Source organism: Nuphar pumila, chromosome 7, assembly GCF_984573655.1.
Source record: "Nuphar pumila chromosome 7, dmNupPumi1.hap1.1, whole genome shotgun sequence".
NCBI classification, from domain to species: Eukaryota; Viridiplantae; Streptophyta; class Magnoliopsida; order Nymphaeales; family Nymphaeaceae; genus Nuphar; species Nuphar pumila.
In genome coordinates, this window is record NC_143255.1 from 130,040,146 (window position 1) to 130,055,722 (window position 15,577).

The following is a 15,577-nucleotide window of genomic DNA, read 5'->3' on the forward strand; positions in this document are numbered from 1 at the left end:
GTACAGCTCCTATGCAGTTAACATCCTTTTCATGTTTATTGGCAAGTTGAGGTTCTCAGGCTTGAAACAATAACCTAATGAATGGCAGGCATGATGCTAAACACCGTCATACTAAATGTGAGCATAAGCTGCACCTTACAAGAATTTTACATACAACATGCATAACCATGGAAATGCAGGAAAATAGTGGGGTCGGCAGCATCTTGAAGACCTTGGCCAACCATTGGCATCTATGCTTGGCGCAATTTTAAACCCTGTTCTTCCAAGCAAAACCCATCTCCTTGACAGGAACCATTCCAACACTGGATTAGCAGTCGGAACCAGCAGGGTGGCACCATCTGTTGTGAACAGTGCCACCCATCCTAGTGGTTTCCAGCCAATCCAGAGATGCATGATACTTGAAATGCTACTACATGTATCACCTTCATGATATAATCAAATGTACGACACGCACACGCTACAAGACACACACACATATACACACCACACAGAGAGATGCACACACACACAAACATGAATGCAAACATGTTTGGGTGTTGGGAAGGGGAGATGTGTTTGAAAAAAAAGGTCAAGGTTGCCCTTAACAAACAAACAACACCAAGACGCCATGCAAGGGAGATAATTACAATCTCCTGCTCAAACAGGCTCATGAACATTTATAATACATTTCCCGATCATCTTCAACTTGTAAAAGGTATAGTACTTGAATTATGAATAGTATAACTTAACTCAGTTGAAAAAGAAAAACACAGTTCTACCTTTCTTGAGAATCGTCATGTGTTTTATCCCAAATATCAGCTTTTTCATCTCCAACTGAAGAACAGGAATCAGTTTCCGCTCCACGATTTTCTATCGGGTTCAACTGTGCTGATTCATTTGCATGAGATGAAAGACTATTTTCTGTATTCTTCCTCCCACTTCTGGGTTTGAAAGAATGAAATTATAGTTATGACCATATGGCATTGACAATAAGAATCACAATGCAGAAAATATGTTCAAAAAGAAGAAAAACTCAATCTTTATTGAGTATTTGTATTTTGTAGCAGTTTTGGCCTAAAGATTTGAAAAAACAACAACAACAACTATCATGCCACCTAAGAATTTTTTTTTGATATTAAGAAACACCCTTTTACAGAGGAACAAATCTTACAGACAGCATACTACAGATGGCATCATGCAGAAAAATGTCTGTTTGTGGTAAGATAAAAAACCTCAACATCTTCTGAATATTTGCTGGGTCGCTACAACTTCTCCATCTTTCCTTCAACCTCTGCAATTCCTCTAACATACTGAATTGAAAAAACAATTTAAGATCAGAAATCACAAAGAGCTGCTGAATAGATAATCGCCATGGCAGCAGATAAAGATGCCAAAAAGAAATCCTATATGATACTATAGATAAGCATGTACATACTCATTGTGATACTTCTGCAACTCTGAATAGTATCCCTTTTTGTGGGCCTTAAAGTTCAGCTCTCTCTGAATGACAGCATCTGGATGAACATTACCAGAACAAAGCAAAGAACCCCTGCAAAACCCAAGATTCCCATTAATAAGGTAGATCTTTTCACGGTTCTCATACATAAGAAATCTTTCATTAAAAAGAAAGTGACAAATGGTCACCAGTAGTAGATACAACATAAATCAGCAAATAAAATGAAGAATCAGCCTTGAAAGACAAAAAAGACAAGTTCATTCTGTAGTTACTTCAGGCATTTTCAGGACAGATATCATAAGCTAGAAAAGAAGATAAAACACTTGGAGACGGGAAAAGAAGGATCAATAACAAAATTATGGACGCAGTAAAGTACAACATCTGCAAAGGGAAATCACAAGATGGGTGCATAGAAACAGAGAAAACATTATAAACCAATCAACGGTAGCAGGATAAAAGCAACCATTAACTTGCTGTAAGTGAAATGATCACCAGTAGTAGCTACAATAAATCAGCAAATAAAATGAAGAGTCAGCCTTGAAAGACAAAGCATGCAAGTTCATTCTGTAGTTTTTTTCATGAAGGACGGGGAAAGCACCCTCTGGATCAGAGACCTAGTCACGCTGGCTAAGCCTGCCATACTTACGGTCGCTTTTCCAACAGTGTAAACCCGTGGCACACCCCTTGCCCCAGGGGAGTTGCCTGTCTATTCTGTAGTTACCTCAGGCACTTTCAGGACAGATATAAGCTAGAAAAGAAGATAGAACACTTGGAGACAGGGGAAAAGAAGGATCAATAACAAAATTATGTAGGCCGTAAAGTATAACATCTGTAAAGGGAAATACAAGTTTAGGAAAATCACAAGATGGGCGCATCGAAACAGAGATAACATTATAAACCAGTCAAAGGTAACAGGATAAAAGCAACCATTAACTTGCTGTACGTTTCCCTCTACTTACAGAAGAATATATTATATATATATATATGCTCAGCTTTTAAAATTTAGACTGCAAGATTGCACGTGTAGGCACCATGCACCAATTTCTTGAATACAAAAAGGTGATAAAGGCTAATAAACTTATATGTAACAACAAATGCAGTAAAAAATATAAATGTTGAAGACAATTATTACTAACCATTCGAGGAAAGGATTCCCAAAGTGAAAATTCCCCCCATTAAGCAATGACTGCACTATTTGATCCACATCTATCCCTTTAGGAAGAAATTGAGCCAGAAGCTTCCTCTCTGACTCAGAGAGGCATATTTTCCAACCCTGCAGTTTACATAGGTCATAAAATACAGTTGATGAAAAGTACCCAAATGTAAGATTAAAAATATGCACGAATTTGGGAACTACCTCATAAGAAAGCAGCCCTTGCAGATTCTCCAAATCAAAGATTTCTTGAGGAACAGTGAAAACATCAGCCAAGCCTGGGCGAGAATGAGACCAGTGCGCTGCATCAACAAAAGGAGATAAGTCTCTCCATGAAATTCCAACCTGATCCCTCCTAGCCACAACTCGCTTTTGATTCTCTTTCCATTCAAGGGAAATGTGAGGATTCAGACTCAATATGGAGGGAGATAACTCCACATCCTTCTTTTTTTCTCTGTGCTGCTCTGGTATATTGCATCTTGCAAGATTTACCGCATTCAGGCGCCTTTTTTGCTGACAGGCAGCCATTAAGCAGCTATTAGAAAAATACTCAACCAAAAGTCAACATATCTTCAGGTAATATTTTGAATGCCTCTCTGTGTATCTCCTCTTTAAATAAACAAGCTGCAGCAATGAAATGAACGGTACCTAGTCAGCCCACTCTTATCAGATTATTCATAGGAGGAAAATTTTTCCATTACATTATCTTTAAACAAGTGCAGTTCAGTTTTTCACATTGCTGCTATAAAATCGACCAGTGATTGTGTTATCAACAGCAGTAATTGCAAGAGGCGCAAAACCATGTGATATGGGTTTTGCTTAATGGTAGGCATGTTTAGCTATATGCAGATAACAACAATGACCTAGAAGCATATGTGTCTATGACTCTATAATACGCATCTCCTATCCATTGTCGTAATGGACTACTCTCCCAACAATGCAACCAAAAGCTCTCGCCAACACCTGCTAACCTTAAGGACCATTTCCAGCAAGGCTGTCAAGGAGATGAGGAGGGAATTAGGTGAATGATGTCTTCCCAACAAGGATAACATCGCCAGGAAAATGCTTGGGAAAGAATTTGGTCAAGATATTTCTCCACCACAGTCTGTTTAATGGGCATTTCTAAACTGTGAGATGACCAAGCTGCATCTTGCCAGGCAGGCCACCATCATGTCTAGGAGTCGACAGAAAAAGGAATAGCTAAAAAAGATAGTTGTTTAAAATTTATTTTATCCAAACCTTTTCTTTAAAGGCAGTGACAGCACCCCCTAGTCAGCAAATAAACAGAAAGAGAATTCAAAGCAGTCCTTTTGTAGAATAGGGATTCACATTCATGCAATTTAATGTTTTCCAATAACAATGACAAAAGAATCATTCCGAAAGGGTTTAGAGTGCTTCCTATGAGATAGGCATCTCATTTGTTCAGTGCATACTGGGTATCTGCTTGGTATAGATGAGACAGGAGTAGAATGGAAAGCTACAAGTAGATGTTATTTCCTCCTCAAGCCCCTTAGGAGTTAACTGCATTATTAGATGGAGAGGGATGAGAACATGAGACCTACCCTCATAGAGTAATTTGATGCAGGTGTGATAATGCATGAAATGCATATCATTTTATCATACATTCATGTTTTATGGCTTAAGTATCCATGTTTGTGATGTTTTAGGTGCAAAGAGACTTCGGTTCGAATTTCGCTTGAAACCGAGTTAAAATGAGAGAGATAGAGCTATTTCAAGATCATGGGAACAGTTTTCGAGCATATTTGGATCAAGATCTGACCCAAAGCCTTCACGATGGACCTTGGATCAGATTCATACTCGAACCCATCCCAGATTCGAAGATCCAAGATGAGAAAAGACCGAATCAACCTCAAGGATGGAGCTTAGAGGTAAATTGCAAATTTTAACAAGTTGAAGGTGGTTCTTGAAAATAGCCTGAACTAAGGGTTGTTTTAGGAAATATGGTAAATTTTTCATATAAAAAGAAAGATACAACAACCCTAAAACTCGTCCAGCAGCCTTGGAAGTCGTGTCTTTCTTCTCCCATATTCTTCTTCACGTTTTCTTCTTCCTCTTCTTCTTCTTCTTCTTCTTCTTCTTCTTCACGTGTTTCTCTTCTTGTTTTCTTTTGATTATCTAGTAAATCTTCGTGTTCTTCATGTTCTCTCTATTCTTCTTGTTGTATTTTGTTTCTAATCATTGTAGGTATACTCTTTTGGAGCTTCAAATCTGATTTGGCATGAAAACGTCAATTACCTTCATTAATCGGCGACCGAGAATCCCATCTAGCAACCGCCGTCCATCTTTTCTTCTCCATCGATCTCCCCCTTCGTAAATTCGACTTTGGGACGTGTGCAGCAAGAGGATATCAACGTGCAGCAACAGAAAGAACGTAGGTATGTGTTTTAAAGAAAGGTGGACCGCTCTCTTCTTCAAGATAAGTTTTCTCACCCACTGCTTGTAGTTAGGCATAGAATAGATTTAATTCAATTAGACGTATAGTTTATTGTTAATTTGTTAATTAAATTATTTTCTCGTATTTTGGAAATATTATTTAGATTGGATTAATTAGAATTAGATAAATTAGACTTACTTGAATAGCGTCAATCGGTATAGCGTGTCATGTTGTTTTAGCGTGTCCTAGTTAATTTCGATCGTTTATTAATTTTAGTTAAATAGTAGTTAGATTAAATTTATTTTCATCTTGTTGTTTGTGTCAGATTTTGTTTTCATCCACGTTTTTAGGATTAAATTAGTCGATTTTAGCCGAGTGTTTCCTTGAGTTAGCAGTACATCATTTAGCGTGCGGTTTAGTTTTTCCTTGTATTTTAATTAATTTCCAGCATTGTGTCATCATGTTAGTGATTATTTTTTTAGTTTAGAATTGATTTTAGAATAGTTTTCATTCTGATTAGTATTTAATTAGATTGATTTGCATCATTTTAATTAATTTTTAATTGCATTATCGTTAGAATTAGAAATCAGTAAAGTGAATTTCACGTTTTAGTGTGTCATTTTATGTGAATTTTTGTAGAGTTTCGTCTAGGGACAAGGCGGACACGTAACTAGAGGATATTGGCGAGGTCTATGCCAAAATTGAGGAGATTTTGATCTATTTTGACCCTGCCCATCCTCTCTCCAAAGTTGGCAGGTCCTACCGAATTCGGGCTTTCTTTATTTACAAATCGGGTGAAATAGTTTAGTTTTATTTTATTGTTTTCGAGTGTTGCTTCGTGCTATTCAATATATCAATGTTAGTTAGGTCGGGTACGTGTGTGGGTGTGTTGATTTTCGTCAAGAAAAATAGAGGTTATTATTTAGTTTTCTTTTTAATGGTGATCGTTAGCACAATCTTTTTATGTTGACAGCTAATATAATCTTATTGTTTTTGTTTTTGTTTTTTTAGTAGTTTTAAATTAGATAGATTTATTGTTAATTATTTGATTAGTTGTTGCTTTTCTTTTCGTTGTTCTCGAATTTAGTTAGAATTAATTTGTTTGAGTTTTTAACTATTAGTCTCGCGGGCCTTTTGCTATTTTAATAATAATCTTGTTAGTATAGGTATAGTTGTGTTATTTTGCTTTGCAGTTATTTTCTCTTAGAAGTTGCTACTTGCGGAAGAGGATATCTATCATTGCCTCTTTAATTGAGCCCGAAGAGAGAAAGTCCCAAGCTTAGTTTAGGATTTTCTTTCATTTTAATTGTGTTTACTTTTATTGCATTATAATTGTAGAGATAGTGAATTCTTTTATTTTCTTTTGAAGTATTAATAAATTGAGGTTTTTAAGTGAAATAGTATGCCTTATTTCTCGTTCCCTGAGGAGACGATCCAACTTACCACTCTACACGAGTGCAAGGATTTGTTTTGAATTTATTATTTGGAGTGTAGTTTTTGTTTTAAAATAACTGTTTGCAAAAATCGCACCAAACTTTTTGCACCGTTGTCGGGGAATGGCGTAGATAAGGTCTAATTCATTACTCACTTTATTGATATTTGGCTTTAACTTAGTTAGTAAATATAGGTACATGATCTTTTACATTGTCATATTTAAGATTATTGGTTTAGAATAGTTAGTGCACTCGTACTTGACACGGACGTCAGTGTATGCAAGGGCGTAAATCTTTGGGCTTCCCGTTGCATCCTTTTGTTAAAGATCCTAAGAGACTACTTTATTTTTCTCGAGGTCAAAGCGAAATGGAATATCAAATAGAGCCTATTGGACCTACACGCCCTTATGTAGGGGCACCACATAACGAGATTAAGGCCAATGTTATTCAGATGTTACCTTTCTTTTATGGCCTTAGTCAAGAGGATCCCTACAGTCATTGAGACGAATTCTTCGAAGCATGCTCCAATGTGAAAATCCAGAATTTCGGGAATGATGCATTAAAATTGACCATGTTCTCATTCTCGTTCTCGTTGAAGGACAAAGCCAAGTATTGGCTTAAGTCCTTAGATACCATTGAAATAGGGTCTTGAGATCAAATGCAGAAGGAGTTCCACAAGAAGTATTTCCTGATAGGTTGAAATAATCAGTTAGACGAGCCATCACGAGTTTCACAGAATTCGATGGTGAACAATTTCATGAAACTTGGGAAAGAATGAAAGAACTCCTTAAGAAATGTCCCACCACTAGGTGTCGAAATGGCAACTAGTTCAATGCTTTTATGACGGTTTATCTGAACGAAATCATCAGATGATCGACTCTTTCATGTGAGGGTACTTTCATGTTAAAGAGTGAGGATGAGGCATGGCGTATGTTCGACACCTTGAGTAAAAATTCGTTACATCATGCCTCCACTTCACGAGCCGAGAGGGCCACACCAGGGATCGTGAAAAAATATGGTAATCTTGAGGTGGATACAGCAGCTGAGTTGCACAGTAAAGTGGACTTGATCACTCAGAAACTGATTCAGCTTCTTGATAGCCCATCACCTACACATGTGGTGTGCGCTAGCCCGACACATGTTGTTACTGCGTGTCTTTCGGCATCTCAGTACCCTAAATTTGTCCAAGAACAAGTCCAGGCTGCTCAGGGATTCGCCAAACTCATGAATAACCCGTTTTCTTTTACTTATAATCCGAGTTGACGAAACCATCCTAATTTCTCGTGGAAGAATCCACAAGCTTCGGTCTATATCCCTCCAACACAGCAGGTTAGGCCTAATACTTTCACTTAGACCAATCAAAGGCCAAGTTATCCCTAGCCCTCTCCTATGTTTCCCACATTAGCTCTGTAGGAGACCACCGAGCAATTGTCCATTGATGAGAGACTTCTTCGGGCATTTCAGGAGGTAAAAACCTCTAACCATTGAAAAGTGCAACCTATGTCACAGGGATTCGGCCAACCAGGTGTCGCACCCGCATCGCATGCAGGTGCGGCACCCAGTGCAGTCAACTCAACCTTGGGTGCGGTCAACCCACCTAGGGTCATTTATGTCCAACTTTTGGACTTTAAAAAAAAATTTGTCCGCTGAAATGGGCTGAAGAGAGGAGGATTAGGGCAATTTTTTTTGCCCTAATCCTCCCGACCTCTCCTCCTGAAACCGACGTTGTGATTCCCGACCCCGACGACGACCTCTCCTCCTGAAGCCGATGTTGCGACCCGTCTCCCGACCCCGACACTGACGATGACCTCGAGCTTCCAGTACGTACTCTCTCTCTCTCTCTCTCTCTCTCTCTCTCTCTCTCTCTCTCTCTCTCTCTCTCTTTCTTTCTTTCTTTCTTTCTTCAGAACTGTTTTAATCCCCTCGAGCTTTCGGTAGGACCAGTACGTATTTTGGATCAACAGAATCTATCCTGCATACAGGTTTTTTCGGTGACAGTTTTTTTTGCTCATAAGTAAAAAAAACATATTTTTTTATAAAAAAAGCATGATCCAAGAGTTGATTTTCACTAAATCTATCATGCTAAACACATCTAATGGTTAAGATCTATCATAAGACACTTCAAAACTATGGGGCAGAATGGGGCAAAACGAGACATGAGACCTAATATATATATATATATATATATATATATATATATATATATATATATATATATATATATATATATATTGGATTCCCTTAAAACTCTTATTTACATGTGTAGGATATACTTTTGATGTGTAATTTTTCAATGGTTTGCTTCTTTTGTTGGTATCATGTATAATTTATTTCTTTTCTGCTTTACTTATTTCATTGTTTCTATAATATATTTAGGATGATTTAATTGTAGTGTTAGTTTTTATGATCTAGAATAGAATTGTAGATTGTTAATTTGATTTATTGCATGCATGATGATGAATTGATTTGATGATATTATGATAACTGTTTTTTTTTTCATTAGTGTTATTCTTGTTAACTGTTAAAACTTAAAAATTATATTATATATATATATATTATATTTTTGCCGCACCCCCACACCAGCACCCGCACCCATGTGACATAGAGTGCAACCAAGTGCTAAACTCCCACACGCAATCCATAGCCAAATTAGAGACACATATGGGACAGTTAGCAGAGGCATTGACTAGGAGGAACGAGGGTAGCTTACCGAGCCAACCTGTAGTGAATCCCAAAGGCAAAGATCCCATGTCTTCTAGCCTGTGTATGCCAGATCCTCACCAAGGTAGTTATGGCCCTGAGGAGTGGACAAGAGTACCAATCAGTTTTGAGAAAGACGACAGATGCGTCAGGCGAGACCATGCCTTCTACTTCTGCTCAGTCGTCTACCCCTGGTAAAAGCAAGGATAGACGTGAGTCTCCTCAGAAGGAAGAGGATTCCTTAGTATATATCCCGAAACCACCCTATCCTAAAGCCTAGAGTCCCCAAGAGGCATTAGCAAGCAAGGGGTTAATCTCTTACCAGGGCATTTCTATGATTCGTTTGGATTAAGAGAGATAAAGCAGACTCCTATAACCCTACAATTGTTAGATCGTTCTATCAAGATTCCGAGAGGAATCCTTGAGGACATGCTAGTCAAGGTAGATGAGTTTTATTTTTCAGTCGACTTCGTTATCTTGGATATGAAGGGTGTAGACAGCCAGCGCCAAACTCCGATCATTTTGGGCCGGCCATTCCTAGCAACGGCTAATACATGTATCCATTGTCATACCGGAGCGATGGATATTTCATTTGGCAACAGGAAAGTAAGATTGAATATCTTTAATGCTGCCATGGGACCCACTGGAGATGAGGCTTGCTTCCAGGTGGATATTGTTCAGGATTTGATAGAAGAAGACTCTAGAAGACTCTGACTTGTTGTGGACTAGAGATCCACTAGAAGCTTATTGTTCAGTAGGAGATAACCTAGATAGAGAGTCCTTAAATGTGTTGTTGATAGTTTCAAGTACCCTTCCTTAGAGAAGTGAAGCAGGTTATATGTCCCCCCCCCGGAACACACAGGTGCGTGTTCTCGGGTCTGAATGAGCGCCACGTATGTAAGCACGTGGGCTCGTTTCCCCGTGTGTGTCGACATCACTTAGCATCGGAGTTCGGTGCGTTTGCAAAGACTTAAGTACCCTTTTCCGCCATTAGCACCATAAAACGACGTTTTGAGTAAAAGACAAAAATGTCCTCCCGTCAAAAAGGGTTAAAATCATCATCGTTTTCGCCCTAAGGAGTAAACTCCTCTGCTTTAACAGGATCTCCTCGCAATATGTCGCCCTAAACGTTCTGGGTCACCCTTTGACGATGCACCATCTGTTGTAACAGGAGCTCCCTTTGACGACGCAGCCTTTGACGTCGTCTGCTGGCGCGAGAGCACCATTTGCCATCATCTGCTGCCACCGGAGCACCCCTTTGTCATCGTCTGCTGTCATCGGAGCACCCTTTTTTGTCGTCGAAGCGTAGTCGGAGCACCGTTACCACCATCGACTGCATCTACCTTCTAGCTGTTTCTCCTCCTATGTCGAATTAGCAAAACTTGTGTCATTTCGGTGAGTTTTGTGTAAGGTTTTGTTATGTAAACAAATCGATTTGTAAATCTGAATGTTAAATCTTACAACTGGTTGTACTATTCATGCTAAATAACACCTATTTTCATACTGAAACAAATCGATTTGTACATATCCACATTCTGGGCATTGAAAAATAGTTAGCACGATTTGTTCTTATGAAGGCCAAACATTACAACAATATGTACTTATGAAGGCTAAATTTCTACAATGATTTGTAAGTTTGAATTTAACAATGATTTATATATTTAATGCAGTAGCGATTTATTAGATGCAGCAATGATTTATATGTTTGAAGCAGTAGCGATTTACGATTCATGATTTATACATTTAAAGTAGCAACGATTTATATATTTAATGCAGTAGCGATTTATGATTTACAACGATATGTACTCATGAAGGGTTCGATTTCTACAACGATTTATATGTTTGAAGCAGTGATTTGTACATTCGATGCAGCAACGATTTATACGTTTGAAGCAGTAGTCATGTGTATTTATTATTTATGAAGTTACCACGATTTGTACTTAAGTTTGCTAAATCGTACTACGATGTTTACTTATGAAGCCAAAATGTTACAACGATATGTACTTATGAAGGGTGTGATTTATACAACGATTTATACTTGTTGACGATAGCCCTAAACACTAAACACTAAACCCTAAACCCTAAACCTAAAACCTAAACCCCTAAATTCTAAACCCTAACCCTTAATATATTACTAAACCCTAAACCTTAAACCCTAAACCCTAACCCCAAAACCCCAAACCCCAATCCCCTAAACCTAAATCCTAAACCCTAAACCTTAAACCTAAACCTAAACCCTAAACCTAAACCTAAACGTTCCACAAAAAATCTTTGTAGTCGTCTACTTTCGCCGGAGCACCCTTTGCCGTCTCGGTGAGTTTCATGTAACCATGTATTGTACTTAGGTTTGCTAAATCTTACAACGATGTCGATTTGTATTTATGGGTTTAGGTGGGGGAGTGATTGGATTGGGTTGTGCAACGATGTGTATATTTGAAGGTTAAATAAGACAACGATTTGTCTGTGCACTTTTAGCGTGATTTGTACTCATGCACAATGCGATTTTCATCCAGTTGTGGCCGACATAAACGTTATTGTGTAGATCGCGATAGGACACTACATGGTATAACATCTTACAAATTGATACTAGAAAACACATAATATCTTACAAATCGATATACATATCTTATAATATATTACAAATCGATACGGCAATTCAGCATAATAGCTTACAAATCAACACTACAAAACATATAATATCTTACGAATCGATATACATATTACAAATCGATACAGAAATTTAGCATAATAGCTTACAAATCGACAATACAAAACACATAATATCTTACAAATCGATATACATATCGCAAAACATATTACAAATCAATACGAAAATTCAGCATAATAGCTTACAAATCGATATTAACAAACAAAACAATATCTCACAAATTGATAGTATGTTACTACAACCATGATTTGTGATACATTGCATATACTGAGTGAATGAACGATTTTCACTAATTGTATAAGTATTGAACAACGGCGATTTACCTACGGTATCAAAATTGTAGCTCTGCAGGCTAGATGAGAACGATTTATACATATGAATGATACATATTAGAACGATTTATACATATGAATGATACATATTAGAACGATTTATACATGTGAAAGATACATTATTAAACAAAATTCACATGCCATTCCTGTGTTTCATAGCTTTTTGGATGAAGTCATTTTCATGAACAGTAATCCAAAAACTCTTAACAAATCTAACAATGTGAAAATTGGGTCATGCAAAGAGGCATAACAACTAACTTTATGGTAAGATGTTTACTCCTGGCTAGGTGAATATTTTCATTATAATCTAACACAAGGCAGGAACGAGAAGGCGGTCATGTGTTGTAACACAAGCTAAAAACAAAGGCGGAACGTGCAAATCTATTTATGGGGAGCGGGAGGACATTTTCGTCCAACGCATATATATCTTACGGGAGGACATTTTCGTCAAAAGCATATCTACCTTTTTTAAATGTTATTTTATTATAAAGTCATCGTGGGTAACATTGGCATATGAATTATCACGGGTCCCAAGATATTCCTTCGTACACACCGGAACACGTGAATTTGTGTTCCAGGGAGAACACACAACACCCTCTCTTGGAGAAGAGGATTCGAGCCTTTTTCCGCTTTAGCCGAGACACCAACCAAGTCTTTCAATAGAATGCCCCCCAGAGCTTGAGTTGAAGCCCTTAACGACTTCACTAAAGTATGTGTATCTCGGAGACATTCATACGTTGCCTGTGATCATCTCTGTAAACTTCACAGAGGATCAAAAGACCAGATTGATTGAGGTTTTGCAAGAGCACAAAACAGTGATAGGTTGGGTGTTGGCAGATCTTAGAGGGATAGATCCTTCTTTTTGCATGCACAGAATTTATTGTGAAGAAGGATTTAAATTTGTGCGAGACATGCAGAGAAGACTGAATCGTAACATGAAGGAAGTTGTTAAGAAAGAAGTGGTCAAGTGGCTAGATGTAGGGATAATTTACCCCATCTCGGATAGTCAGTGGGTGAGTCCAATTCAAGTGGTCCTTAAGAAGTCTAGACTCACAGTAGTTGAAAATGAGAAGGGGGAGAGTATTCCTATGAGGACCACGACAGGATGGCGAGACTGCATAGACTATAGAAAGTTGAACGTAACAACGCGAAAGGATCACTTTCTGTTACCATTCATTGACTAGATCCTTGACAGACTCGCTGGACAGAGCTATTTTTGTTTGTTGGATGGCTATTCTGGATACAATCAAGTAGCAGTGCACCCTGATGACCAGGAGAATACGACATTCACATGTCCTTAATAGCATCTTTACTTTTAAGCGTATGTCGTTTGGGATTTGCAATGCCTCGACTACATTTCAGCGATGCATGATGGCAATCTTCTCCGATATGGTGGATAATATGGAGATTTTCATGGACGATTTTGCAGTGTATAGCTTTTCTTTTGAAAATTGTCTTCATAAGTTGACCAGAGTGCTCAAACGTTGTATGGAGACAAATCTTGTTCTCAGTTGGAAAAACAATCACTTTATGGTTCAGGAGGGGATTGTGCTCGGACATATTGTATCCAACAGAGGGATTGAAGTGGAGTCGATCTCACGATTGACCCCACCTACTACTGTGAGGCAGTTGCGTTCTTTCTTAGGGCATACGGGCTTTTATCGACAGTTTATTAAAGATTTTAGCAAAATCTCTAGACCGTTGTGTGCTTTATTGGCCAAAGAGCAACCCTTTGATTTTGATGAGGAGTGCAGGAAGGTATTTGAGACACTTAAAGATGCCTTGATGACTGCAACAATTTTGAGGTCTCCGGATTGGATGCTCCCATTTGAGATCATGTGCGATATCATGCATCCTTGAAATACTTGTTGAGTAAGAATATTGCCTCACCAAGAAAATCTGGCGTCAGTTTTAGGGTGCACAGAGCAATCTTCCAAAGAAGGGTGATTCAATATCCAAGCAGAAAAAGACTCCAAGCGAAATTAACCAATCATTCTAGGGGACACAACGACTGAATTGAGACCGAGGGCCATCTTATGAAACTGAACAGTATAACCAGGATTGACCTTGGGACCAACGGCCATCTTCTGGGAGTGAACACTAAACCAGGATTGACCTTCACAGTAGATGCCTCCAAGTTCTAACAGTCTTAGGTTAGTTGAGAATCTTGAGATTCTTGAAATTATCTTACTATCTACAAGTAAATTAGCCCACTGAACAGGTCATGGCATAATTCATTACCTTCCCTCAACACCAACAAAATAAAAATTAAAAATAAAAAAAATAAAATTTGCAAAATAGTAAAAATTTATTTGAGGAAGAGAAAGAAGCAAACATGCAAAAAAAATTACAATAACATGTAAACTAATTATGGAATAAACAGAACACGAATAAATGTATAAAATAGCAAATAATACATGACATCAACAATAAGTATAGCCGTAATTCGTGAAAAGACGCAATAAAATGGATCCTTTTTAAGTTAATTTACTCCATTAAACACAACCGATCATATTTACCACCTTCGATCTGACAATCTCAGAGAAACAAACTCTTCAAGCCAACTCAAAGAAACACGGCACAAATTCCATAAAAATCATAGGAACCAGACAAAGAACTCAATCAAACCAAACATTCCAACCCCAAAAAAAACGAACGATTTTCACAATACCAAATCTTGAATTCCACAAACACCGTTGTCTGAACGATTCAAAACGAAATCTTCCAAACCAAAACAGATGCTAACAAAATAAAAGAACAAGAAAATAACTTCCTCATAACCATCAATCCCACCACCGCGCGCACACACTGGAAACCTTGCAACCCACAGGAACCCATCGGAAAGGCGACGGATTTGAATCCGGACTCGATCGGAAGAGCGCGAAAACGAGTCGATTGAATCGGAAAGCCTAAGAACTAGGTCAAGAAGGGGAATCGAGAAGAATACATACCCGCATCTCCGTCGTCCTTCGCGGGAAGCTAGGGTTCTTTACGAGATGGAAAAACTAGAGTTTCGGAAACCCTCGTCCTCTCCGAACCATCGCCGATCGGAAATCATGAGATATAAACAAAAGAAGAAAAATATGGAGGAAAAGAGAAGGAAAATCAGTAGCGCCAGACGCTTGGCTTCGCAGAATCGTTAATTTTTCTCTTCGCCACAGATTTTCATTGGCCCCCACGGAATCGCCGATAATTTCATCGGAGTGTGAGAAGACAGAGGCCGAAATATTTCAAATGCCCATCACGCTTTTTATATTTCGGAGACCCTGCCAGTTGACTAGGGTTGCAAACGGATCGGATAAGGCAGGATCGTTTAGGGTCCTAATCCGAATTTAGATACATTCGGTAGATTCCAACCCGAGCATATGTAAATGAGGTATCATTGGGTCCAGATCCGATATATGTACGGGAATAATGGATCCGATAAAGAAATAGAAGACCAAAATCAAGCGTTTTACGTG

The 15,577-nt window shown here is 38.3% G+C and overlaps 1 protein-coding gene across 2 annotated transcripts in view; it reads right to left on the reverse strand.

The window, feature by feature from the left end:
* Positions 1 to 15,338, reverse strand: part of LOC149833528 (uncharacterized) — a 28,283-nt gene extending 12,945 nt beyond the window's left edge. Inside the window, exons 1-6 of one of the 2 annotated variants that reach the window (XM_090015183.1) lie at positions 15,068 to 15,338; positions 2,793 to 3,212; positions 2,572 to 2,708; positions 1,415 to 1,528; positions 1,212 to 1,289; positions 759 to 920 (exon numbers count right to left, since the gene is read on the reverse strand). In XM_090015183.1, the coding sequence (XP_089871309.1) occupies positions 759 to 920; positions 1,212 to 1,289; positions 1,415 to 1,528; positions 2,572 to 2,708; positions 2,793 to 3,116 (815 nt within the window). In that variant the 5' untranslated portion in view covers positions 3,117 to 3,212; positions 15,068 to 15,338. The remainder of the gene's footprint in view (positions 1 to 758; positions 921 to 1,211; positions 1,290 to 1,414; positions 1,529 to 2,571; positions 2,709 to 2,792; positions 3,213 to 15,067) is intronic. The other variant, XM_090015184.1, reaches the window with a different exon arrangement.
* Between the last annotated feature and the right edge of the window lie 239 nt (positions 15,339 to 15,577).